The following is a 27,369-nucleotide window of genomic DNA, read 5'->3' on the forward strand; positions in this document are numbered from 1 at the left end:
GTACTTCATAAATTTTTGAGGTCTAAGTGAATTAAACGTTGTTTGTAATGGTGCACAGCAAGGAGTCTGGTCCCTTTTCTCTCTCCCATTGTCATTGTTGTAGTGGGGTCCTTGTTATCACTTACTGGCCTATGGCTGCAGCATCCTACCTGGCCTCAGTTCCCCCCTCCTCCTACCATCAGCCTTTCCTCCACACTTAATACCAAATTGATCTTTGTAAAACACAACTTGCATGTCTTTCTTGCTGAAAGCAACTTAATGATTCTCTAGCAGGAACAAGTTAAAACTTTTTAGTATAACACTTAAGTATCTACATGACCTGGTCTAAACCAACCTCAGGCTTCTTCAACCTAAGCACATGCTAAGCTCCAATCACACTGGGCTAAAATTACTGGTCTCTAGGCACAGAGGAGCTATTTCACTTCTGAACCTTTACCCATGTGGATCCTGTTGTGTGAAATGTACTTTCCTCCTCCTTGCTTTGTATTTCCTTTAGTACCCACTTAAAGCCTCCCTCTTCAGTCAGGTACCATGGCCCATGACTGTAGTCAGAGCTATTCAGGAGATGGACATCGGTGGCTTGAGGTCAGCCTAGACAAAAAATTCAAGAGACCCCTATCTCAAGCAGTGTCTGGGCACAATGTCATGCACCTGTCATTTCAGTGTAAAATAGGATCACAGTACAGGTTGGCCTATGCATAAATTTGAGACCCTATTCAAAAAGATGCCTAAAGCAAAAAGGGATAGGGGTGTGACTCAAGTGGTAGAGCACCTGCCTGGCAAGCACAAGGCCCTGAATTCAACCCCAGTACTGCAAAGAAGAAAAAAAAAAATCCTTCCTCTTCAAAGAATCTTTTTCTGGGCCTTCCTAGAGTTGATGCTTCTTCCTTTATGCTCTCATTGTGCTTTGCTCATACCACTGATATCACTGTCCATACTCTGATTATTTTCATTTGTCTTCCCTGTCAGCTTGTGAATTTCTTGACAACCAAGATTATGTTTTATTTATAATTTTATCCTTATCCCTTAGCTGAGTACTTAGAACACTGAGAACACCCAATAAAATTTAATGAACATGTTTTCATTACTTTTAGGAGCAGGAAATTGTAAATAAAGGTTGTTGGAGTACAAGTGTTTAATTATGGGCTGGGGAGGTAGCTCAGTGGTCTAGCCTCACACAAGGCCACAGGTTCCCTCCCCACCATGGGAGGGAAGAACAGGGAAGGAAAAGGTCTGAGGAGTCTTGGAGAGATCCAGTAGCTGTAATATTTAGTATTTTCTCTTATATGGTTTGGCAAATGATCTGGGTAATACAAAGATGGCTACTTTAGGGGAACCACATAGTCCTCTTCTTCAGGGCAAAAGTCCATGTTTTTTCATCTGATACTATTAAAAGCAGCCAGACTTAAATAGCAAACTTGCATTGATTTTCTGAAACACAGAAATTATTAATGCATTCTGAAAATAAAAGATCAGATATTGTCATGTAGCTAATGCTACAAAAACACATTGTATCAATTAGAGGACGCTTATTAATTCAATGAATAGATCTTACTGACTGCCTTCTGTTTATGGGTGTTGAGGGACATAGGGATGATTTAAAGCAGATGAGGCTTTGAACTTGTGAAGGAACTAGGAGAGATATAATAAATATCAAATAAATGAGCAGATGTGCTAAATGTGATGGAGGGTGTGAGTGGGTAGGGTTAGTTTAGGGAATGTTCTGGATAGGCTATTGCTATGCTGATTCTAGAGCATACTTTGAGAACGGTTACTTTAAGAGAATGATTATATCTCTTCAGTGGAAAGATAGTATTTCTCTTTGTAAAGGTCTCTTTATCACTGTAGACTTCTTTGGAAAGATCTGGCCTTGAGAGAGATTGTTAGTGCTGCCATGTATGGTTTGAAGGAATCATTTCTCAAAGTTCACAGACTTGATTCTTTCCTATCTAGATTTTCCCAGTGTGATGGTACATCCCTGAAATGATAGACCAATGCACTAATGTATCTAAGGCTGGTATTTTATTTTGTTCAGGGTTTATTTTTTTTTTATTTTGAAAATTTAGAAACTTGTTTAGAAATTTCACGTACTTTTCAGATGGTACTGTTGGTAGTTTTATTATTGTTTTCATGAGAGATATGATCATTCCAACATTGTGGATTTTGTGTGTGTGTGTATGTTATGAAAATTGAACTCAGGGCTTTGTGCTTCCTAGGCAAGCATTCTACCAATTGAGCCATACCCTAGACCTTTTGCTTTTAGTTTGTTTTGCAGATGGGGTCTTGTGCTTTTGTCTGAATTAGCCTTGGACTATGATTGTCCTACCTCTCACCCACCAAGTAGCTGAGATTACAGGTATGCACCACCACACCTGGCCCCTATTATGGAAGTCCTTGCTGGAAACTGATCCCATCAAGCAAAATATTTTGCTTAAGTTTTACCTTCCAAACATTGTTTTCTCAGTAGCATAAATGGTACATCATCATGATCTTTAAAATGTATTGCAGAAGATTAATTTCTTTTTTTATTGTTATGCCTAGGGGTACAATGTGGCATTTATAAAAGTTCTTACAATACATCATACTTGAATTCACACCCTCCATCATTCTCCTTTATCCCTCCTCCTACTTCTGAAATAGTTTCAGCTGGTCTCATTTTTCCATTTACATACATATGTATACAGTATTTACACCATATTCACCTTCCTACACCCTTTCCCCACAACCTCCCTCCTCCCACTGGTACCAACCCCCCAGACATAACCTGTTCTGCCGTCCTGTTCTCTGATAAATGGCATTTTTTTGTTTATTTAAGATGCTATACAGAGATTTTCCTTTTGTCATTTACACATGTATATGTATTACAAGCCAAATGGTTCATCACCTCTGTTCTTCTCCTTTCTACCTTAGTTCCCTTCTTGTGGTTCTATCAGCAGGGTTAAAAATTCTATATTCATTCTCATATGAGAAGTACATCAACTATATTCACCTTCTTAAGTTCCTTCTTTTACCCTCCCTCTCTCCTATGTGAACTCCCTTTAGTGTGACCTGTTTTTCATAATATTGCTTGTATTTGTATTAGGTCTATATACCATATATAAGAAAAAACTTGCAGTCTTTGGCCTTCTAAACCTGGCTAACTTCACTTCCTCTGATGTTCTCCAGTTCCATCCATTTACTTGCATACAACAAAATTTCATTCTTCTTTGTGGCCGAAGAAAATTCCATTGTATATGAATACCACATTTCCTTAATCTGTTCATCAGTAGTGGGCATCTTGCTGTTTCCATAGCATAGCTATTGTGAATAGTTCTGCAATAAACATGGGTGTGCAGTTGCCTTTATTGTAACCTGCATATAAGTGGAATTGCTGGATCATATGGCAGTTCTAGTTTTGGCTTTTTGAGGATCCTCCATACTGTTTTCCATAGTGGTTGTGTTTATATTCCCACCAGAAGTGTATGAGGGTTCCTTTTTCACTGCATCCTTGCCAACATTTGTTGTTGTTTGTGTTCTTGATGATAGCCATTCTGACAGGAATGAGGTGGAATCTTAATGTGGTTTTTATTCGCATTTCCTTTATGACCAGGGATGTTAAGCATTTCTTCATGTGTTTTTTGACTATCTGGACTTCTTCCTTTGAAAAAGCTCTGTTCACTTCATTTGGCTATTTCGTCATTGGGTCATTAATATTTTGGGAGTTTATAGTTTTTTGAGCTCCCCGTATATTCTGGTTATTAATCTTTTATCAAATGTATAGCTGGCAAAGATTCAGGAAGTTAATTTCTAACTTTAAAAGTATTGAGCATAAAAACTATAAAACTATATACCAAATATTAGTATATTTCAAAAATTGGCAAGTTGTTTCCTGGCTTTCATGGGTTATTCTGTATTTCCAGGTGGATTATAGTGGAGGTTTTGAACCTTTCAATGTTCTTCGCTTTAGCCAGAAATTTGTGGATCGGGTAGCCAATCCAAAAGATATTATCCATTTTTTCAGGCATAGAGAACAAAAAGAAAAAACAGGTAAGCTAGTTATTTTTACAAACTAAAGAATATTCTTACAGGTCTTGTGTGAATGAATTTTTGCTGAAAAAATCTTCATACAAAAAATATTAAAACATATCTTAGGCAAAAATGGTGATTGTAATAATTAAATCTTTTATTTTCTAAAAATTAGATGGCATTCATTTTTTTTAAACCTATGTTTAACGGTGAAGAAATGGAAGAATTTTTCTGCGAATAGTTTTTTAAAACAGTGCTGATTAGTAATAACATGTTACCTTTAGACATTTATTACTCAAAATAAATGTCAATTACTTGCCATACATACTTCTAATATCCAAAGAATATGCTCTCAATTTTTGTATTATGAAGTATGTAAGACTTTAGCTATACAGTGGTGTAGACTATTGAAATAAGAAAAGTTATCAGCTGAAAGAGTGCTTTTTCATAAGAAATATTGATCATATTAACTATAGAGACTCTTCTCCTTAAAGATACTAATTATGGGAATTTTTGTAGAAACATACAGTCCTTGTTTACAAGTAAGCTATTCTGGTTTTTATTAGCCCAGACTTAATGGAATTCCATTTTTACTGTCAGATTGTGATAAAGATTAAGTATGCTGAGAATTTAACTTGAAATAATCATGTAGTTATTTAAATGTAGCTCATATAGTAATGTTCTAAGGGAAAGAAAGCCTTATCAGAAAGTTGTATTTTTGTTATGAATTTTAATTAGGTATTTCTTGATAACATTTACTTTAATTGTTTATCAATTCTTGGAAACCTCATGGGTGTAGCATTCATAAAAAATCAAAATATGCAGTAGTACCATATTCTACTTGAGTTTTACCCCTAATGAGTTTTGTCCTGGTGATTATTTTGTTGTTGTTTAAACTTAAATTGCTCAGTGGAAACAATGTTAATTGTATGTTTTATTGAAAACATTTTGTTGTTTTGACCAGCTGTGCCACTTGACTATGCATGTGACATTGTGCAAATTAACAACTTCTCTGTTATTTAGAGTTACCATCTGTATCATCTGTAAACTGGGATAATAAATGTGTCAACTTCAGGATTATTGTGAGGATTAAATAATGTGTCTAGCAAGTATGAAGTGTATTAACTATCCTGCCTTGAAACAGAAATAAGATTTTTGTTTACTTGGCAAGAGACAGTGAACTTTGTGTCTCTTTTCCTCCTAGGCCTTTGTATATATTTTTCCTCTGCTGAAAATATTTTTCTGTCCTTCTTTTGCTTAGTGAATCTTACTCATTCTGTAGCTCTTGTATCAAATGGTGGCTGCATTTGTTGCCTAATTATGTTCAGCTTTCTTTGAGAGGAATTAATTGCTTTCTTCTATATGTCACATTCTCTCTAGCACTTACTACCTTGTATTGTCATCATTTATTCTCATAGAAGGAAATCTCAAGTTTTCATCATTTTGTTTTTAGCATGAGGTCCCACACGTGCCATACACTTAATATTCACTTACCTGACAAAGATTATTGCTAATACTGAACCCTATGTTCCTTCCACAGTGCTTCCTGTGCAGCACTCTTCATGTTCCTATGCCTGCTGTGTTTTCAGACAGTCATACTGTTTAGCAATGCAGCATAAGTTCGTTAGGAGAATTTGAAGGGAAAGTGGCTTGTTTTGTTTTGAACTGTAAATACATGGTAGTGACTCGTAGTAGAGTTTTGGACCACTACCTTCACTCTACCCAGGGCACTAGTGAAAAAGGCTAATACATGTTAATATTAACATGAGAGTTGGCTTGACTTTGCACTCTCCCTAAAAGTGTTTTGGGAACCTCCAGAAGTCTGGGGTCACCTTATGAAACATACTCCTTAAAGATAGAGAAAGCAAATACTGACTGTAGAAGGGAAAAAAAACTGGTTATTAAAAGAAATGGCTTCTTTTGCCTCACAGTTTGCCATGTTGAGCAAACCTGCAGTTGATAAAGTTTGACCATCCTCCTCCACTGACAGAGAATTCTGCAGAGAATTTGTTCCATTATGATAGAAACTGCAATTTTTTTGATGATTTATTTTTTCTAGGAGAAGAGATCCACTTTGGGAAACTTATCACAAAACCTTCAGAAGGCACAACCCTCAGGGTAGAAGACCTTGTAAAACAATATTTTCAAACTGCAGAGAAGGTAATTTCTTAACAGTGTACATTTTAAATAGCTGTGTTGAAACATTTTAATTTAGGATATGTATAATTGATAAAGTACTCCTCACAATGATTCTACGAAGTAAGTACGATGATATTGAGTTATATTCATCTGTGCTTACTGCACAAGAAAAATTAATGTTTAGAAAATTACATATCATTATTAATGTGGCTATCATTGTTGATGTTTTCCTTTCTCTTTTTGTCTCTACTGCAAAAGTCTTAATCCAGGATTTGATTTTCTTATTGTTAGGATATAATTTTAGGATTACTTTGCAAATACAACCACATGATTGTAAAGCTACTCAAACTTACTATCACGAGGGTATGCCACTCTGAGATCCTCTAGTTGTATTTGTGTAAAACAAGACTAATTTATTGTCTTGTAGTTCTGAAGGTCAGAAATCTGATTCAGGTTTCATTAGACTGAAATCAGCTGGGCTATGTTCATTTCTGGATGCTCTAAAGAAGTTTCCAGTTTCCAGAGGTGCTTCCATTTCTTGATCCTTGGTCGATTTCATCCTTCAAAACCAGCAATGTTGTATCTCTGACCATTTTCCCAGCTACATCTCCCTCTGACTTATTCTACCTCCATCTTCTTTTTTTCAGGACCCTTGTGATTACACTGGGTCCATCTGGAGAGTCCCTAATAATTTTCCTATTTTATAGTAAGCTGATTTGCAGCCTTGATTCCATCTGCAGCCTAAGATTCCCCTTTGCCATGTAGTATATTCACAGTTTCAGAGATTAAGATGTGGACAGTTTTAAGGGGGCCATTATCTTGCCTACAACAGTGGATTAACCTAATCTCTAGTAATCGTCTGTGGCCATTTCTAGACTCTAGCTCAGTTTCAGGCCTCTACACCTTCACCTGACTGAGACTCCCCTTCCTTTTCTTGGTCTGACTTTGCTTTTTCTGACCCTTAATTTTTATCAGGTTTAAGTACTGTCTACAATTTGGGTGGTTTTTTCCTTCAATAACTAGGTAACTTCTTTTACCTTTTTCCCTGTATAACATTATTTTAATTCTGCTTCCTCATCTATAATTATTTTGTAAGAAATAGATAAAATTTTGTAAGAAATAGATATAATTTCTGCATCTAGTAGTTTGTACCTCTCACACAGAATGTTCAGCTCTCACTGCTAACAGAAAGAGGGATGGGTGAGGCAGTACAAGAATTTGTAGACAAGGAAGAAAAAGATGCCATTGAAGAATTGGTGAAATACCAGTTGGAAAAAACACAGAGATTTCTTAAAGAACGTCATGTCGATGCCCTAGAGGATAAAATCGATGAAGAGGTGAGTAACTAGTTTAAATGCACAAATCTATTTAGACAGTCTTTCCTTAAGAGTAGCCCTGAGTTTTTTCTGATAATCTAGTTTTTAATCTTTAATTTGTTCAGTTTCCTTTTCTGCAAAATTGAAATAATAAAAAATAATTGAGAAAATGTCTAGAAAGTACCTAGAACAGAATCTTACATAAAGTTGATACTGAATAAGCATTCATTTTATTCTTTTAGAAAATATTTGCTCTCGAGAATGCTTTAAAATGAACTGGTAGGCTGAAAATTCCAGCTTATTTTATTGTTTTAGTCAATTTTGATTGAGCTTTTGAATCTCATCTAGAGCATTTGTTCTCACTAAAGCATAAAAGCACTGTTAAGATTTGAATATATAGAAGTTTAAATGTTCACATGTAAAATTGCAAAAAGATGCTGACATGGAGAAAATATTTGTATGCAGGCAGAAAAAAGTTAATATTCTTAATATCTTAAAGACTTCTTTAATATAAACCTTTAAAAATACTGAACATTTCAGTAGAATAATAAGTCAAGAACGTGAATAGGTAGTTCACAAAAGAAATATGAATTGCTAATAAGCATATGAAAATAGTATTTAGCCAGGAATAATCAGAGAAATTTAAATGTAAGTGTATTTTTTATTTGTTAAATTGACAGGGATTTGAGAAAACTAGTAATTTGTAAGTACACTGCTGATAGAAGGATTATGTTTGAATATCTATTGAAAAGCAGCTTGGCAGAGTGTATCAAGTGGCCAACTAAGGCTTACCATTTATTCAGCCCTGAGAGACTTTTCTAAGAAAATAGTAAGATAAAGATTAATGTATGAGATAATTAATCTCAGTGTCATTTACAGTGAGAAATAATTGGAAATATTTTAATACATTAAATATTGGCATACAGAATTCTTTATAGTCATTAAAAATTACATTTTTGAAGAATGCAGAAAAACATTTCCAATATAGTATTAAACAAGAAAAGAATTCTAAGCTATGCATGATATGATCCCACTTGTTTTTATCATATATGTGAGTATGTTATGTGCCTGTAAATAAAGAATGCAAATATGCCAAAGATACTATTAACAGTTATAATTCCATATTTGGATTACAGAGGATTACTTTCTATATTTCTCAAATTCCCTTTAAATGGAAGAACAAAACAACATTATTTCAAAAACATATTCCCTTTGGCTTTCATTGTAATGCATTTAATTAGCATGGTTCTCTTAAAGCCTTATGATATTATTGTGTAACTAGTGTTACTCAATGCCATGTACTTTTAAAAACCACTCATTCTGTGACTCTGTATGTGTTGGATTTGTTAATACACTGTTGAATGACCAGTGGATCATCAAAGAAATAAGGGAAGAAATACAGAAATTCCTAAAATCAAATGAAAATGAAAACACAGCTTACCAGAACCTTTTAGATACAGCAAAGGCAGTGCTAAGAAGAAAGTTTATAGCTATGAGTGCCAAAATTTAAAAAATAAGAGACATCTCAAATAACCTAATGACCCAAGCACTTAGGAAAACAAACCTAGACTTAGGAAGCAGAAAGAAATAATCAAGTTAGGATGTTAATTAATGAAATAGAAACTAAAAAAAGACAAAAGAATCAGTGGTACAAAGAGTTACTTCTTTGAAAAGATAAACAAGATTGATAACCCCTTAGCCAGACTAACCAAAAGAGAGGACCCAAGTTAATAAAATTAGAGATGAAAAGGGGAGTATCAACAAAAAACAGTGAAATTCAGAGGATCTTTAATGAATACTTTGACAGCTTATACTGTAATAAACTGGAAAATACAGAAGAAATGGATAAATTTCTAGATGCATATAACTTACTAAAACTGAACCAATGGTATATAAATCACTTGAACAGATCTGTGATAAATAATGAGATTAAAGCATAATAGAGTCTCCCAACAAAGAAAAGCTCAGACTGGATGGATTCACTGTAAAATTTTACCAAACCTTTAAAAAAGAACTAAAACCAATTCTCAAACTATTCCATAAAATGTAAAGGGAAGAAATGCTACCAAACTCATGCTATGAGACCAGTTTTACCTGATCCAAAACCTAATAAGAACACAACCAAAATAAAAATTATACATCCATTTCTTGACTCACTTCACTGCAAAAATTCTCAATAAAATACTTGCAGACTGAATTTAGTAACACATTAAGAAGATTATATGCCATGATCAAGTTGGTTTCATTCCAGGGATATATAAATCATAATATAGCACGTAAACCATAAAACCACACGATCATCTCAATAGCTACAGGAAAAGCCTTTGCCAAAATTCAACATTCCTTCATGATAAAAGCTATGAAGAAATTAGGAGTAGAAAGAACATACCTTATTATAATACAAGCTATATAGAACAAACCTATAGCCAACATCCTACTAAACAGAGAAAAGCAAAAACTAATTTCTTTAAAATTAGGGAGAAGACAATTCAAGATATTGCATGAATTCCTAGCTAGAGCAATAAGGCAAGAGAAAAGGGAAGAAAGGGGCATACAAACAGGAAGGAAGAAGTCAGTTTATCCCCTTTTGCAGAATCTAATCATATACATAAAAGACTCTCAATACCACCAGAAAAAAAACTCTATCTGATAATTCTTCCAACAAGGTAGCAGGATACAAAATTAACATATAAAATTTTTTTCTATATACCGACAATATATAGGCTGAGAAATGAGGAAAACAAATCCCATTGACAATAGCATCAAAAAGCAAAATAACCCAGGAATAAACTTAAGAAGTGCAACACTTCTACAGAGAAAACTAAAACCTTCAAGAAAGAAATTGAAGAAAACAGTAGAAGATGGAAAGACCTTCCAAATTTATGGCAGAGTTAATATTGTGAATGGCTATATTACCAAAAGCGATTTAAAAATTCAGTGCAAATTCCCTTCAAAAATCTCAATGTCATTCTTCACAGAAATAGAAAAATCTATACGAACATTCATATGGAAGTACAATAGACCCTCCCCAAATAGAGCAATGTAGTACAAAAAGAGCAATGCTGGAGATATCTTAATACTTCATTTCAAGTTATACTACACAGCCATGGAAACAAAACCAACATGTTAGACCAATGGTACTGGCACAAAAACACACACATAGACCACTGGAATAGAACAGGAGATCCAGAAATAAATCCAGAAAATGAGCCACATAATTTTCAACAAAGGAGCCAAAAATATGTTGGAGAAAAGACAAATCTCTGCAGCAAATGCTGCTAAGAAAACGGGATATTCACATGTAGAAGACTGAAACTAGATCCCTATCTATACAAAAATCAATACAAAATGGATCACATATCTTAATATAAGAACTGAAACTTTGAAACTACTGCAGAAAAATACTTGAAGATATAGGCATATGCAGTTATTTTCTGAACATGACTCCCGTTGGCCAGGAAATAAAAGCAAGAGTTGACAAATGTGATTATATCAAATTAAAAAGCTTCTGCACTATATAAAGAGCTCAAAAAATTAAACAGTAGAGGAACAGGTAACCCAATTAATAAATGGGCAGGTGAATTGAACAGTTCTTAAAAAGAGGAGATACAAATGACTAATAAGTGCATGAAGAAATGTTCATCAACATCCTTAGCCATGAAGGAAATGTGAACCAAAGTGACCCTGAAATTGTGTCTCTTTCCAGTCAGAATGACAATCAGCTAGAAAACAAACAATAGCAAATTCTGGTGAGGATGTGGTAGGAAAGCAACTGTTGCTGGGAATTTAAATTAGTCAAGCCACTGTGGAAATCAGAATGGAGGCTCCTCAAGAAACTAAAAACAGACCTGCTTTATGACCCTGCTGTGCTGTAACTCTGATTATATATCTGAAGGACTGTAAATCAACATATACTAGAGATACTGCACACCTCTGTTTATCACAGCACTGTTCATACTAACTAAGCTATAGAATCAGCCTAGATACCCATCTATCGATGATGATGAAACTGTAATGTATAAATGCACAAGGAAATAATATTCAGCCATAAAGAAGAATGAAATTATGTCGTTTGCAAGGAAATACAGGAACTGGAGATTATCATGTTAAGCAAGATAAGCCAAGGTCAAAAAGTCAAATACTGTGTGATTCCACCCACATGTGGAATCTAGGCCTAAAATGTTAACAAGAATAATGTGATATAAGCATAAAATTGGGACTCTGGAACAGATCAGAAGAGGAGGTGGTAGAAAGGAGGGAGTATAGTAGTGAATATGATTGAATCACAGCACATGTATATATGTGAAGATATAATTAAACCCACTAAATACTGTTTGAAAATTGGCTGGAGGAAAGGTAGTTATAGGGGTGAAATTGAAGAGGTGAATTTATTAAAGTAGATGATATGGAATTAACAGTGAAATCTTTTGTATAATTAATGTATGCTATTTTTTTTTTAATTAACTTGGTCCTAGATGCCTTAGACAATACAACTTCTTGTTACGTTATTGGCTGCCCTCTCTCCAGTATGCTCACTAGATTGTAAAGTTTGAGAGAATAGAATTTTGACTACTTTTGTTCATTTTTATGTTCTTATTTCCTGCAATAGTTAATGCTCAGTAAAATGTGCTTGGTAGATTGTTAAATGGGACTTACCTCTCACTATATAGCTATATTATAAGCCTTGTGAACCATTAGCAAAGAAATCTGTAGTAACACTCATGGTTCCAGGGCCACAGTCCCCAGATATTCAGTAGTTGACTACTGATAAAAATAGTATTCAGGGCCCCGCTCACTTCAGATACCATAGCAGAGAGCCTTCAGAGTATCTTGCAGCCAGGCGTACAAGAGTAAATTGAGCAATGTAATAAAAATTTCAAGACTCATAAAAGATACTTTTATAACCATTTTACTGAGATATAGTGACCATAGGATATTAGGGTTTTTTTTTTTTCTTTACAGTCTGACCAACTGTTTTTCATTGATAAAATACTTTGACAACAGGTAATATAATTTTGCTTAGAGCCAATATTTTTAGAATACATTTCTGATTTTAATGCATGTAACTGGGAAATATGTATTTACTAGTCTTTTGTGAGAAGAACTATGGTTAAATTTACAAGTTTTGTGTTATAATGAAAGTTATTTCTTAATTTTAGCCCTTATTTTATATTTACATAAGCAGAATAAGCAACATGTTACTCTATTATGACCATACTCTGTTCATTATTTAGGTGCGTCGTTTCAGAGAAAGCAGACAAAAAAATACTAATGAAGAAGATAATGAAGTTCGAGAGGTAATTTTTCTGCTGCAAATTCCTATACTCATAAGTTAATTTGTTAAACTGCAGTGGCTAGTAGGTTTATATAGAATAGTCCATCCGTGGGTGTAGTGTGCAGGAAGTGGCTGGGGCTGGCTTAAGATAGCAACTTTTGGTCTATTTCAGTTGAGTTTATTTCAGCTTATGAGTATTTTGCTTACTGTCATTGCTGTTTGTTTCCTTCTGCCTTTGTCTAAAACTTATTTGTATGTGGGGGACATATATAAAAAGTTCTTAATCAGAACCATGTTTCATTGCTATCAGACCATCTTACCTATATAAGATAAAATCATACCTTATAGAGCTGATAGGATTTAAGGCAAGAAAAATTAAAAACTTAGTATTTTGACTAACAGTGTTACTGTGGAAAATTAGGCAGTTTCCCTTATCTGTTATGAAGTGTTAAAATTAGGTTAGGCACCACATTGCTCTTTTCTCAGGCTCATTGCAGGTTAGGAACGATAAGTTAGCAACCACTTATTAAATTTTTGGGCCTTTATCTTGTGTTTGATGAACTCATTAAAACTTTCCTATTTTCTGATTATTTTTAGTGTTTTATGATTGCTACATGGTATTTCAAAGTTAATTTATAAGTTTTGGGTGTTTTTCTTTTTTTGTTGTTTGTTTGTTATGCTTTGTCTTGGGTAGTACTGGGGTTTATACTTAGGACTCAGGGCCTTGCACTTTACAAGGCAGGTACTCTACCATGCGACACTCAAACACCACTTTTTGCTTTAGTTATTTTTTTCAGATAGGGTTTTGCTTTTTTCCTGGGATGGTCTGGGCCACAATCATCCTACCTATACTTTCCACATAGATGGGATTACTGGGATATGCCATCATGTATAGCTTGTTTGTTAAGATGGAGTCTGACTAACTTTTTTCCTAAGCTGGACCTGAACCTCGAACCTCCCATTCTCTGATTCCTGCATGTCTGGGATTATAGATATGAACCACTGTGCCTTGCTGTGTTTTGTTTTTTTTTCTTGAGTGCTTACAGTCAGCATACTTTTTGCATAGTAAGCACATAGACCTTGTGCTTTTTATTAGGAGTGCAATGAAAAAAGTATGGTATGTATCCATAAAATTCTCTCAGTTTATAAGTGAGAGATGTATGTCTAAAGAATATATTTATTGAATATTTTTTGATAGGCATCTTACGTACACTTTGTCAGTTCCTATTTTATAAATGAGGAGACTAATACCAAACTCAAGTTCTCATTTTGGCACTTGACTTTGAACCTGTTTCTGCTTCCATGTCTAGATTTTTTTACTAGTCTATGTCTTATACAAATTTTAAATTATCATAATATTAGTGCACAGCCAAAGAAAGAATGGCTAAAATTTTAAAACTGTCATGGAGCATTTCAAAGCCATTCTTGTTAGTATGCATAAATGCCTACTATGTCTTTTATAGGTTGCTTTTTGGAAGCTAAGGAGAAGCAATAGATTAGGGATCCCTTACCACATTTATTAAATTTGTATTCATCTTAAAAGGTGCTCTTAAAAACAGAAGAGGTTGCCAAATGGCAAAACTGTATGCTAGAAAGTGATGTCTCCTGCCTCTTGGATCGTTGGCATTAATCTTGATTAGTCCTTTTGATTTAACAGATTACAGAAACACTTCTTTTTTAGTGGATCCTTTGTGTTTGAAGCCACTAACGTCAATTTTCCATTAATCTTTTGAAAAGTGAAAGTTGAGGCTGGGGTCACAGCTCAGTGACACAGTATGGTGAAGTAGCACCACAAAGAAAAATAAAGTGAGTATTTTATATAAGGAAAGGAAGGATATGACAGATTTAAAATGGAATTCTTCCCAGGCACAAAAGTACATGTCTATAATCCCAGCAGGTGGAATGTACAGGTAGGAGGATCATGGTCCCAGGTTGACCCCAGCAAAAAGCAAGCCCTATCTGAAAAATAGCTAATGCAAAAAAGGGATGGAGGGGTGGCACAAGTGGTAGAACACTTACCTAGCACAAGAAAGGCCTTGAGTTCAAACCTCAGTACCATTAAAGGGGGGTGGGAATCTTTCATAAGAAAACATTTAAGTTTAGACTTTTAGCTTTATTGTAAGACTTGCGTGTCACTATGGCTTCCTGGTTGTCTTAGTCCATTTTCTTTTTTGCTGTAACAAAATGCCTTAGGATCACATAATTTATAAAAACTAGACCTCTTTTGAACTGCCATTACTGGAAGCCAGGAAGTCCAAAGAACATGGTGCCAGCATCTGCCAAGCATTTGGTGATGGCCTCCTAATGGACAATAGCATGGCCACTCCCTTGAAAGCCTATGAACTCATTAATCCATTTGTGAGAACAGAGACATCGTGACCCATGATTTGTGGGGGTTAAGGTTCCAAAGCATAAAATTCAGAGGACACATAGCACTAAGTGATTTTTCAGCATGGCATAGAATGTTAAAAGTATTCAGCCTCAGCATCTTATTTAGCATTTGGGTTAATAGAGTTTGACACTTTCTTAAGATGTAATTCACAGCCATGAAAAATCATTGAGCTTGAATATGAATTCTTGCATCATGCTTAAATTATTTAAACAAATGCAAAAACAAAAGTATTATCTTTCCAGTTTAAAATATATATATATGTGCATATTATATAAGGTGTATACGTATACACACACACACACACACACACAGTAATATATACACTTTATATATATATACACTTTAAAGCCTCTCATTTACATGGAAAAATCTCGAATTTAAAAAAAATTATTAGCTTATATTAATTAGAAAATACTGGGGTTTTTATGACATTTTCATACAGGTATACGATGTGCTTTGACCATGTTCACCCTAAGTAACCCTTTCTTCTCCCTGCCCCCTCCCACTAGCCCCTTCTCTTCCAAGGTAGTTGCCCTTTGAATTTCATGTCTTTTTTTTAATCTATATTCCACATACAAGAGAAAATATGTATTATTTGTCTGGGTATGACTTATTTCACTAATCATGATGCTCTCCAGATCTACCCATTTTCTTACAAATGGTATTTTATTTTTCATTATGGCTAAATACTCCATTATATATGTATTGCACATGTTTTTTTATTCATTCATCTGTTTGATGAACACCTACACTGATTTCATGCCTGGCTATTGCAAATAATACTGAGATAAACATGAATGTACAGTTATCTATCTTGTATATTGACTTTGAGTCCTTCAAGTATATGCCCAAGGGAATATGGCCAGATCATAGTGGCTCTAATTTTAGTTTTTTGAGAAATCACTGATCTGATTCCCATGGTGGCTTGTCTTAATGTATATTCCATCAACAATGTATAAGTGTTCAGTTTTCCCCTACATCCTCACCAACATTTGTAGTTCGCTTTCTTGATGACAGTTATTCTGCTTAGGATAAATGGAATTTTGCCTGTGACTGTATCTTGAAGTATTTTCTCTGTTTTCCTGAAGTAGTTTCAAAGTTTTAGGCTTACATTTAGGTCTTTGATCTGCTCGAGTTGACTTTTACATAAGGTAGAAGATAGGGATCTAGTTTCAGACTTCTACCTAAGGATATTCAAAGGGTGTTTTCCCAACACCCTTTGTTGAAAAGGCTGTCTTTTCTCTAATGTGTATTTTTGGCACTTTTGTCAAGAATCTGCTCACTGCCATCTGTGTGGGTTTATCTCTGGGTACTATATTTTATTCCAGTGGGTTATCTGGTTTTAGCCAGTACCAGGCTGTTTTTGTTACTCTGGCTATATAGTATAATTTGAAATCAAGCATTGCTCTTTATGCTTAGAATTACTTTGTCTATTTGAGATCTTTTTCCTTCCATATGAATTTTAGGAACTTTCCACTTCTAGAATTGAATCTGTAGGTTGCTTTCAGTAATATGGCCAATTTCACAGTGTTAATTCTGCTGATCCATGAACATGGGAGGTTTCTCAATCATCTTGTGTCTTCATCAGTTTCTTTCTTCTGTGTTTACAGTTTTCACTGAGAAGTTTTTTCTCTTGGTTAAGTTTATTCCTTGATATTTATCTTTTTTTCATCTATTGTCAATGGGGTTGTTTTCCTGATTTCGTTCTTAGTCTGTTCATTATTAGTATATAGAAAAGCTATGGATTTTTGTATGTTGATTTTTTTATACTGCTCCTTTGCTGAAAGTATTTACCAGATTTAGGAGTGTCTTTGGTGGAATCTTTATGGTTTCATAAGTGTAGCATCATATCTTCTACAATGAGGGATAATTTGACTTTTTCCTTTCCTTTTTTTATTCCTCTTATTTTTTTCTCTTGCCTATTGCTCCAACTAAGAATTCAAGCACTGTATTAAATAAGAGAGGACAGAGTGAACACCCTTATTTCATTTCTGGTTTTAGAAGGAATTCAGTTTTTCCTTAGTATGATGTGGGCTAGGTTTGCCATGTGTAGCCTTTGATGTGTTGAACCTTCTATGCCTAGTTTCTTCAGGGCTTTCACCATGAAGAGATTTTGTCAAAGGCTTTCTGCATTTATTGATGATTATTTAGTTTTTGTCCTTTATTCAGTTTGTGTCCTGATTTATGTTTTATCAGTTTGCGCATGTTGAACTATCCTTGTAGCCCTGGAATGAAACCAACTCAGTTACGGTGTTTGATCCTTTTAATGTGTTCCTGAATTTGGTTTGTAAATATTCTATTGAGGGTTTTCACATTGGTGTTCACTAAGGAAATTGGTGTGTAGTTTTTTTGTTGGGTACTCATGAGGTTTTGGTATTAGTGTAATACTGTCTTTGTAAAATGAGTTTGGTAGTGTTTCTTCCCTTTCTATTTTCTGGACTAGTTGGAGGAGCATTGATGTTAGTTCTTCTTTAAAGGTCTGGTAGAATTAAACAGCAAATTCATCTGGTCCCAGGCTTTTCTTCATTGGGAGACTATTACTGTTTAAATGGTTTACATCCTCTTGGTCAATTTTGAAAGGTCATATGTGTCTAGAAATGTACCCAGTTCTTCTAGATTTTCCAATTTATTGGAGTATAAATTTTCAAAACATTTCCTTAGTGATCGTCTGGATTTCATCAGTATCTTTTGTAATGTCCCCTTTTCATCTGTAATTTTGATTTGAGTCTTCTTTCTCTCTCATGATAAGGGTTTATCAATCTTATTTTTACAAAGAACCAACCCTTAGTTTTAGTGATAGTTTGTTTTGTTATTTGGATCTCCATTTCATTAATTTCTACCCTGATCTTTATTATTTCTTTCTGTCTACTAGGTTTGGTTTTAGCTTGGTCTTTTTCTAATGAGGTACATCATTTGGTTATTTTTGATTCTAGGAATTTTTAAATCTCCTCCTTGATATCTTCAACTATCAAGTAGTCATTCAGCAGTGTATTGTTCAACATCCACGTGTTTATAGTTTCTTTTGCTATTTATCTCTAATTTTTTTCCATTATGATACAAGAAATTGTTTAAGTTTTTCTTATATTTGTTATGTTTTAATGCCTAACATGGATGATACTTCAAAACATGCTAAGTGGAAAAAACACAAGTGAAAGTGGACAGATATTATATGATCCCACTTATGTGAGGTACCTGTATTATTCAAGTCATAGGGACAGAAAGTAGAATAGTGGTTACAGGGACTGTGGGGAATGGGCAGTATTATTGATTGTATATAGAGTTTCAGTTTGGGCTGATGAGAAACTACTAGAGATCAATAAACTCCACAAGCTCCGCTGTACAGAAAGGACATAGTTAACATGTTACTTAATGTGGTAGCTTACACCTGTAATCCCATTTGCTATAGAGCCAAAAGAAAAACATCCCCAAAGGGATGATAACCAGAAAGTTTCAAAGGTAAATTCTAACAAATTTTCGAAGAATAGATAATCCACTGTTATTTCAATAGTGTGAAAGCACGAAGAAAGCCTCCAGAGATAACAGCTAATTTTTGCAGGTTTTTTTCTTTTATTTTTGGCAGGACTGGAGTTTGAACTCAAGGCTTCACACTTGCAAAACAGGCACTCTACCACTTGAGCCACATCCCCAGTATTTTCCTTGTTTATTAAGAGCCCATTCTCCAAAGTACCTCAGTGCCTATCTCTTACAAATACAGTATTGAATTAGAGGTGGGTGATTGCCAATATTCCTTCCAGTTCTGAAAGTTTTGATTCTGTGAAAATCTGTTTTTCTTGGTAAACCTTTATAGAAGGTCTCTTTTTACAGATCAATTTATATCATAAATTGATCTGATAATTGGCATTGAATTTGATTGGTCGGGAGTCCGCCTTTACATTATTATGGCACGGTTAGTGAAAATGGTAATGTAGGCACTTTAATAATATGAAATCTTCATGTGAATGACTGAATCAGTGATTGTCAGGATGGTGCGTTATTTGCTAAAGTGTACTTTCTTCTTGCTACCCAGGCAATGAATAGGGCCAGAGCTCTCAGGTCTCAGTTGGAAGACTCTGCTTCTGCCTTCAGTACTGATGACCTCATGAGTATAGATTTAGCAGAACAGACGGCAAATGACTCTGATGACAGTATCTCAGCAGCACACAACAGAGGAAGAGGCCGAGGTAGAGGGCGAAGAGGAGGCAGGGGGCAAAATTCTGCACTGAGAGAAGCAGCTCATAGAAGCAGAGGTCAGCACCAGATACCATCTTTATACACCTTGGACTAGAAGCTAAATGGGAAATACTGAATTGTATATTGTGTTCAAAGTTGTTAGTTTTGTTTTTAAAGCATAATTCCTTAAAAATTTATCTTTAAAATGCATAATGACAGTCTTTAGTGCATTTCAGAGATACATTTGTTCCTTGAATGAATTTTGAATGGCCACACACAACATATTTTTTAAAAGCTTCATTGTGAGCCTCGCATAGTACTATTTGGGTACATTTAGTACCCAAAGTAACAATGAGACAAATATTAATTATTAAGGAAAATGACTGATAGCTATTTCAGATCATAAAAATTGCTATTTTTATTACTGTCATAAAATACCTGCATGCATATAAAGTAGTCTCCATAAAATATGTTTAAAAAGGAAAACTAATGGGCTGGCAGAAGTGGCTCAAGTGGTAGAGCGCCAGCCTAGTCCTGAGTTCAACTCCCAATACCAATAACAACAAAAAAAGAAAAACTTCCCCAAGACAATTTTTATTCCTAAAAGCAATCATTAACATTAGCTGTCATCACTGCATTTAATGTGACACCATTGTCTTTGAATAGTTCAAACAATAAAAAATGGTCATCTAGTAACTTCCTGACGTATTATAAAAATCCATCTCTAGGGAAATTTTTTAATTGTTTTCTTTAAGTTCTTACCTGCAGGAATTTTAAGCTGATAAAATGGATAGTAATTTAGTTTAAAATCTCTAGGGAAAAAAATTTCCACCCTCTAATAATGATAAATTTCATTATCACTACATTTATAATTTTTTTTAAAATTTAGCTGGACATGTGTGATTCAGATGTGGCCTGAAAAACTCAGAGCTAGGCATGTTAATCTCAGCTCTTGGGAAGCTGAGACGTGGGGAATGTGAGTCTGAGGCTAGCCTGGACTACATAGTGAGACCTATCTAAAAAACAAACAACAAAGTCTAAAAATTGATTGGTCAGACTCTATATTTTTTTCTTATATATATGCCTTTAGCTTTTTTATAAAACAGTTTTGACATAAAAGTATTTAGCTTTCATTTTGGCCTTAGCTACTGATTGGATTGTATATTAACTGTTCATTATTCTAATAACAGGCACTGTTCTGGAGACTTATACTCGAAGCAGGAGCTCAAAGGCCACTGTGTCAACATCTAGAAATATGTCTATTACAGATGGTGAGTATGTACTTTGGGCTAGCAATTACTTATAAATTCCAACATAGGAAGACTAAGAAAATCCCCATTAGTAGCTCTCATTTACTCATGTTGCATTCATTAGAGTTAAAAATTAAGATCACAGGATAAATTTTTTTTTTAAGATCGCCTCAGAACTATTTAAGAAAGTAAGCTTTAAAAAAATTTTATGGTCTCCTACTTTCAGACAGTGTAATTATTTACCTTTCACAGAGGGATCATGAATGCATAGAAAAAGCTAGCTACTGATTTTTAGGAGACTTTGGATTATACAGAATAAACTAATTAATACAAAGATGGAATAAGCTGCCTTAGAAAGGCATCTTAACTTCCCTTAAAGGAAGTTTTCAACCTTTATTAAATAATAGTGACATTAAAGAAAGAACACAAACATCAGATCAACAAAGACTCTTCAGGACTTTTTTATAAAAATTCTATTACTGTGTTTTTACTCAAGTATTATTCAGTACTTCAGTACTCCAAGTTCAACATGGAAAAGCTCTGTGACTTTAGACAAGTCACTCACTGTTCTAAGCTGTTTATATGAAAATTGCGAATTATAATCCATCTTATAGTAGGTTGTTCTGAAAAATAAATGGAAAAAAAGCCTGATATATTCACTTACAAAATGTTATTATAAAAAAATGGGAAAAAAGAGGAACATAGAAAAAGAGTGAGTAAAATATGAATGCTTCCCGTGTTAAACCACCAGAAGTTGGTTTGCATGCCATAGTCATGATCATAGGTCATAGATTACCTGCCTTTACCTTAGCTCAGAGTGCCTTTTCTTATCCTGTCTTCATTTATTTGAAGGTTTTCTTGACACCAGTGGGTAGAATTGTTACTTAGAGAGAGTCTTTCTGTTCCCACAATTGTTGATAAGGTATGAGCTATTAAATTTGCTGCTTTTTTTAAGTTACCTGTTTTTTTTCACTCAGCTTTCTGTCTTTGGTATTCTACAGTTTTGCTATCACAAATCTAAATATGGTATTCTTTTTTTATCCTGCTTTAGGATTTATTGGACTTCACAATTTGTAAATTGGTATCTTTCATCATTTTTAAAAAATCCTTAACTGTTTTCCCTTCAGGTATTACCTCTTACTCTTTTACTCCTCCCTCTGGTTCTTCAGTAAAAATAAATGTGAGATGTTTTCATTCTGTTCTCCCAAGACTCAACTTCTCTTGTGTTTTCTGTTTTCTCTTCCTGAACTACATTCTAAATAATTAGATCTGATCAGCCTTGTAACTCACTCATCTATTCTTAAAACTCTTTGAGGCTAGTGGCATGGATCGAGCAGTAGAGCACCTGCCTAGAAAGCATGAGTCCCTGAGTTCAAACCCTAGTGCTGCCAAAACTGTCTCTTGAATTTTTAATTTTTATTGTTTCTGGGAGTAGTGGTGTAGAAATTCTATATCATTCTTTAAAAATAACATGTCACTTTTAATAGTTTTTTTAAAATTCCCAGCAGCTATTTTTAGACCTGTTTTTAATTATTTTCATGTGCATAGTAAGCATACTTGTTTTGTGTTTTGTGCCTAATAACCAGATCTAAATCTGAATAAAGTCTTTAGCTTTTTCTGCTTTCCATTTTTGTTACCTCTCAAATATGGAAACTTATCTCTTGTTCCTAGAAAATTATTGGAAGGAATAATCTGTGACCTTGAGTAAAGCTCTCTTTCTCCAGAGAAGGTTCATGTTTGTCTCTTCAGGCTTGTAGGGTACCTCAGATTTTAAAACACTTGAACCAAATGTGTAACTTGAGGATTATCTGGACCAGTCAGGTGGTGCATGGGGTCCCAGCTTATGGTTGGGAGAAGATACATTGGGCTCCCCACCTTGGGCAGGCTTTGGCAGATGGTAGCTCTCTCCCTTTTCCTCTAAGACTCTGAAGACCACCAATGTTAACATTTTCCCAGAGGTGTCCTCAGGAAAATGTTTTAAGACAGCAACTTGCGTTGTTTTCACCAGAAGTATTTATCCAAATAACCTAGCCTATGATGAATAGAGATGGATATTTTATCCTTATTTATTTGAAACTCACATATGACTGACTTCTTTGCATTGAGGACTGTTTCATAGGAGTTTTATGAGCATTTTTTACTTTCAAACATCAGTTTCTTTCAGAACTCTATAGGGTAGTGAGACTTTCAAAAACATCCTTTAGTGACTACCACTCTGTTACTCATTGACAGAGTGCAACGAAGCTCCTCTTAGTGTAGAGATCTTAGTGTAGAGGTATGAGATCAGTGTTTAAGGTGCTTTAAGAGTTTTACAAATTGGCCTGACTAATTGTTTTAAAGTACTATTTGTCTGTGAAAGAAGTTATGTCTGTAAATCAAATTACTATAAAGCTTCAGATTTTCTAAATTATGTTCCTGTGTTGCCTTGTACAGCATAGCATTTTGTAGAAAACCTGGCTCTGGAGTCAGTCCTGGTTTAGTTTAGTCAAGCTAGCTCTTTACCTGCTGGCTCAGAGCACTCAAACTGTGTGTGAGAAGTGTCTATTCATTATTGTATCTACAGTGCCTGGCACAGAGTAGATGCTCATTAAGTGATTGAGAATAACTATGACAAATTACTTAAAGATTGTATACTATAAAGGTTCAGAGCATCGTGCTAAAGTCAGAAAGACTTTGGTTTGAATCCTAACTCCTCAATTTACTAGCTAGTTAAACTTTTATCTTTAAATTTCAGGGTTCTCATCTGTAAGATGGGTGGTGATTACTTCTGCCTCATTGGGTTGTGTTGAAAATTACTGAGAAAATGCCTGTGAGTTACCTGGCACAATGTCTATACATATTAAGCTCTGAATAAGAATGAACCATGGTTATTCAGTAAACCTCAGAATAACCTTCTGCTGTCACTGGGATGTCAGGTGCATACCACCACACCCAGCTTTTTTCTATTCACCTTACAAATTTTTTTGCCTAGGCTCACCTGGAACCATAGTCCTCATATCAGCCTCCCTTGTAGCATGGGATGACAGGTGCATGCCACTGTACCCAGCCATTGGTTAAGATAGGGGGTCTCACTAAGTTTTTGTGTGGACTGCCTTCAAACCTCCATCTTCCAATCTCAGCCTCCCAAGTAGTTAGGATTACATGCATGAGTCACCAACACCCACATTATTGGGAGTTTCATAATAAATTTGTCAAGATAGTTGGCATATACTTTTTTTTTCACTGCTGGGGATCAAACTCAAGCCTCACATATGCTAGGCAAGAGCTTACTCACTGACTTACCTCCCCCCCAGCCCAAAGTGGATGTTATATAGCTCATTGATCTAAATTTCTCTTTAATTGATTTGATCTAATGGTTTTGCTAATTTATCTAATTATTTCCAATATTGGACCTTTTTGGAAAAAAATGAACTGATTTTTTAAATACAAATGTGTGAAACATTTTTATCAGGTTAGATTAGATGATTTTTTAAACCTGTAACAAAATAATCCTAGGTACTAGCTGTATTTGTCATCACATTGGTACAGAAGCAAAATTAAAACCGTTTCTTCTAGCTCTCCATTATAAATGGAGGAATAAAAAGAAAGGTCACATTCTATGATAACAAGCTCCATGCAATATGAGATTTTTCGTTGTACTGAAATTTTGAGAAAGGTAGAAATTACACTTTAGCCAGCAGGAATTGTAAGTAAGAGTTGACAGCTTACATTTTTTCCTTTGAAGTTAGTCAGCAGAGGACAATGACTGAGCTAATAAAATACATGTGTAGCTATTGCCTTTACATGTGATTGCTGTGGTTCACTACATTCTCTAATAGTTCTGTATATGTGAATGGTTACTTTCTCCTAGGCACTTGCCAAAGCAATTTCTGTTAAGTACCTTTTTTATCTTTACAACAGTTTTCCACATGAATTGTTAGCACTATTTTACAGATGAGGAAATTGAAATTTAAAGAAGCCAAGGAACTTATCTACAGCTATTCAGTGAGGAAGTTAGAATGTGTCTAACTCTAAAACTAGACCTCTTAAACACCATAATATATTGCCTCCCTAACAGAACATAGTGCTTATTTTCTGCTTGCTAGGCAGGCACTGTACCACTTGGTACCATTCTACCAAGCCCGATGGTGTTTATTTTCTGACAAAGTTAATTTATTTCACAAGCCTGCATTCATCTTTTACTACCCACTGGAGATTAAAAGAAAGGTTTCTTATTTTCAAGGTTCTCAGAGTTTGAGGATACAGTTAATGAATAAGAATTGTATCAAGTAGAAATAGTCTTTGAAAGCATCAGGATCACTAGCTTTTCTATTCATTTGCCCTGTCTACCCTTTTTAGGAGAGTAGGAAATAAGACCAGTAATTGAGAGAGCAGATAAAAACTTTTGCCTTTCATATCTTCTTTCCAACATCATATGATTGGGGATAGGACCAGGAATGGGAAGTGTGAGCAAATAATAAATTTAGACTAAGTGGAAAGATTCCTGAAGTCTTCTGACTAGGAGGATACAGGATTCTGAAGGATTCTCTGGGAGTTTAGCTTTTAAATCCTCTTTCTTTCCTTGCCTTGTTTAGATTGGGTGTTGTCTTGGAGGAGGTATGTTTGACAGTAGAAAACTGACAAGACTTAGGAGAAAATAAACTCAAGTAGATGTTTGAAGATTATTGTAAGTTTTGATCTCAAGGGGAAAGAAGTGAAAAGGAAAAGAGTTAGCCTAATCTCAAGTTTCTAGCCAAGTTCATAAAGCAAAACATAAGGATTTAGAAGAAAGATTGATCATGGAATAAAACACTTGCCATCTTGTATAGTTACTCTCTGGTGTATTTCTTAGGTACTGGATATGGCCACCAAGGTAGAAGAGAATGAGAAAGCTCCTAATGTAGCCACAGAAAAAACTTAACATTGACTACAAAGAAGGAAAGGATTCAAAGGCTTACCTTTATTATACTTGTAGTTCAGTTGGTGGAGTGATTGGATTTCATCTGATATTATTATACAGTATTTTTAATATGGGTGTATTTATGAATTCCGCTTATTACTATGTTTGAAAAAGCTAGAGAAGCATGAGACTGACAGGCACTAAGTTATTTGGTAGTGTAATTCTGTGTCTCTTCAGATTTCAAAAAACAAATGGTTTTACAATTGATCATCATGGGTTTCTACAGATAGAGCTTTAAAAACCTCCAGCTAAAGAAATGTACACATTTTTCTAAGTTATTTTTAAAAATACATAATGGGTATTTCATCTTTTTCATTCTAGCTTTCAAATCTACCAAACAGCAACCCTCTCAAAATGTTTCTAAGAATTATTCAGAGGTAAGAAAAGGTTTTATAGTTCTGTTTTAATAATTTGTTTCCTGTATTATGAATTGTCAGTTCTTTGACTTACAAAGTAGATAAGTGGGAAATAGTGTTGACAGTTAAACCTAGACAGAACTTTACCAATTGTACATTCAGGGCTTCGAGGAGTTCTTTTTCTTCTTTATTTCTTTTTTAAAAACAATGGTTCATAATTTAGAAATCTATTGTTTTGTATATTCAGTAATTTTTTTTAAGGATAACAATGATGAACCAAAAGGGTCCATGCATGGAATACTAATATTGACAGTGAGTTCATTGCATGTAGAGATTTGATTACACTAATGTAAACTCAAGACAGACTAAGGGTCTTAAGAATCTCTTTGAATATTCTGGTCTAGATTTAACTGGGACCTTCTGCCCATCCTTTGGATTCCAGGATAGTCCATTATGTGCTTGTCTGTCCTATTACCTTATTTTCAAAACCCATGTGTCTTAATTCCCAAGCCAATATTCTTCGTCTCATATGAGGACTTATCAATGGCAGCACTATTTTGGCATTTTGGATCAGATAATTCTGTTTGTGAAGGAATGTCCTCTACATGATAAAATGTTTAGAAGCATCCTTGGCCTCAGGTTCTGTTTCTTGACTTCATCCTCGTTTGCATTTCAGTTAGATAAAGACATGATACATGTGTGTATCTACACTCAAGATCATGCAGAACACAAAGGAATAGTTTAATTTTCTGCATGACAGAATCAAAAATCAGGAATATTTTTGTTGTCTCTTAACAATAAGAAATGTCATTAACAAGGATAAGTGAAACCAAATGATATCTAGTATTTCCCACATGGTCTGATACCTCATTTAAAATTGGAGCTGTTAGCTGATGTGCTGCATACCTGTAATCCCACCACTTGGGAGGCACAGGCAGGAAAATGGTGAATTCAAAGCCAACCTGGCCTGCTCCTGTCTCAATAAAGGGGATGGTGGTGATAGGGATGTGGCTCATAGGCCCTGGATTTAAACTCCATTATCACCAGGGAAAAAAAGAAATGGGACCTACCCTTAGCATGACCTGTTTTTCAGATTATTGCTGTATTTGTATTAGGTATATATTCCACATATGAGAGAAAACACGCAGCTTTGGCCTTCGGAACCTGGGTAACTTTACTTAAGGTGATGTTCTCCAGTTTCATCCATTCACCTGCATACAACAAAATTTCATTGTTCTTTGTGGTTGAATAAAATTCCATTGTATATAAATACCACATTTTCTTAATCCATAGTGGGGCATCTTGGCTGTTGCAATAGCTTAGCTATTGTGAATAACGCTGCAATAAACATGGGTGTGCAGGTGCCCTTGTTGTAGCCTGACTTACATTCCTTAGAGTATATCCCTAGGAGTGGTTTTGCTGGATCATATGGCAGTTCTATTTTTAGTTTTTGAGGAGCCACCAAACTGTTTTCCATAGTTGTTATACTAATTTACATTCCTGCCAGCAGTATATGAGGGTTCCTTT

At 34.7% G+C, this 27,369-nt stretch overlaps 1 protein-coding gene across 6 annotated transcripts in view; it reads left to right on the forward strand.

Moving 5' to 3' along the window:
• Positions 1-27,369, forward strand: part of Mre11 (MRE11 homolog, double strand break repair nuclease) — a 68,458-nt gene that overhangs the window by 26,133 nt on the left and 14,956 nt on the right. For all 6 annotated transcript variants that reach the window (XM_020183392.2, XM_020183393.2, XM_020183396.2 and 3 more), the window contains 7 exons: positions 3,900-4,026; positions 6,065-6,165; positions 7,308-7,481; positions 12,695-12,757; positions 19,155-19,374; positions 20,488-20,568; positions 25,808-25,863. In XM_020183392.2, coding sequence (XP_020038981.1) covers positions 3,900-4,026; positions 6,065-6,165; positions 7,308-7,481; positions 12,695-12,757; positions 19,155-19,374; positions 20,488-20,568; positions 25,808-25,863 — 822 coding nt within the window. The remainder of the gene's footprint in view (positions 1-3,899; positions 4,027-6,064; positions 6,166-7,307; positions 7,482-12,694; positions 12,758-19,154; positions 19,375-20,487; positions 20,569-25,807; positions 25,864-27,369) is intronic.

This window comes from Castor canadensis, chromosome 1, assembly GCF_047511655.1.
Source record: "Castor canadensis chromosome 1, mCasCan1.hap1v2, whole genome shotgun sequence".
Taxonomy (NCBI): Eukaryota; Metazoa; Chordata; class Mammalia; order Rodentia; family Castoridae; genus Castor; species Castor canadensis.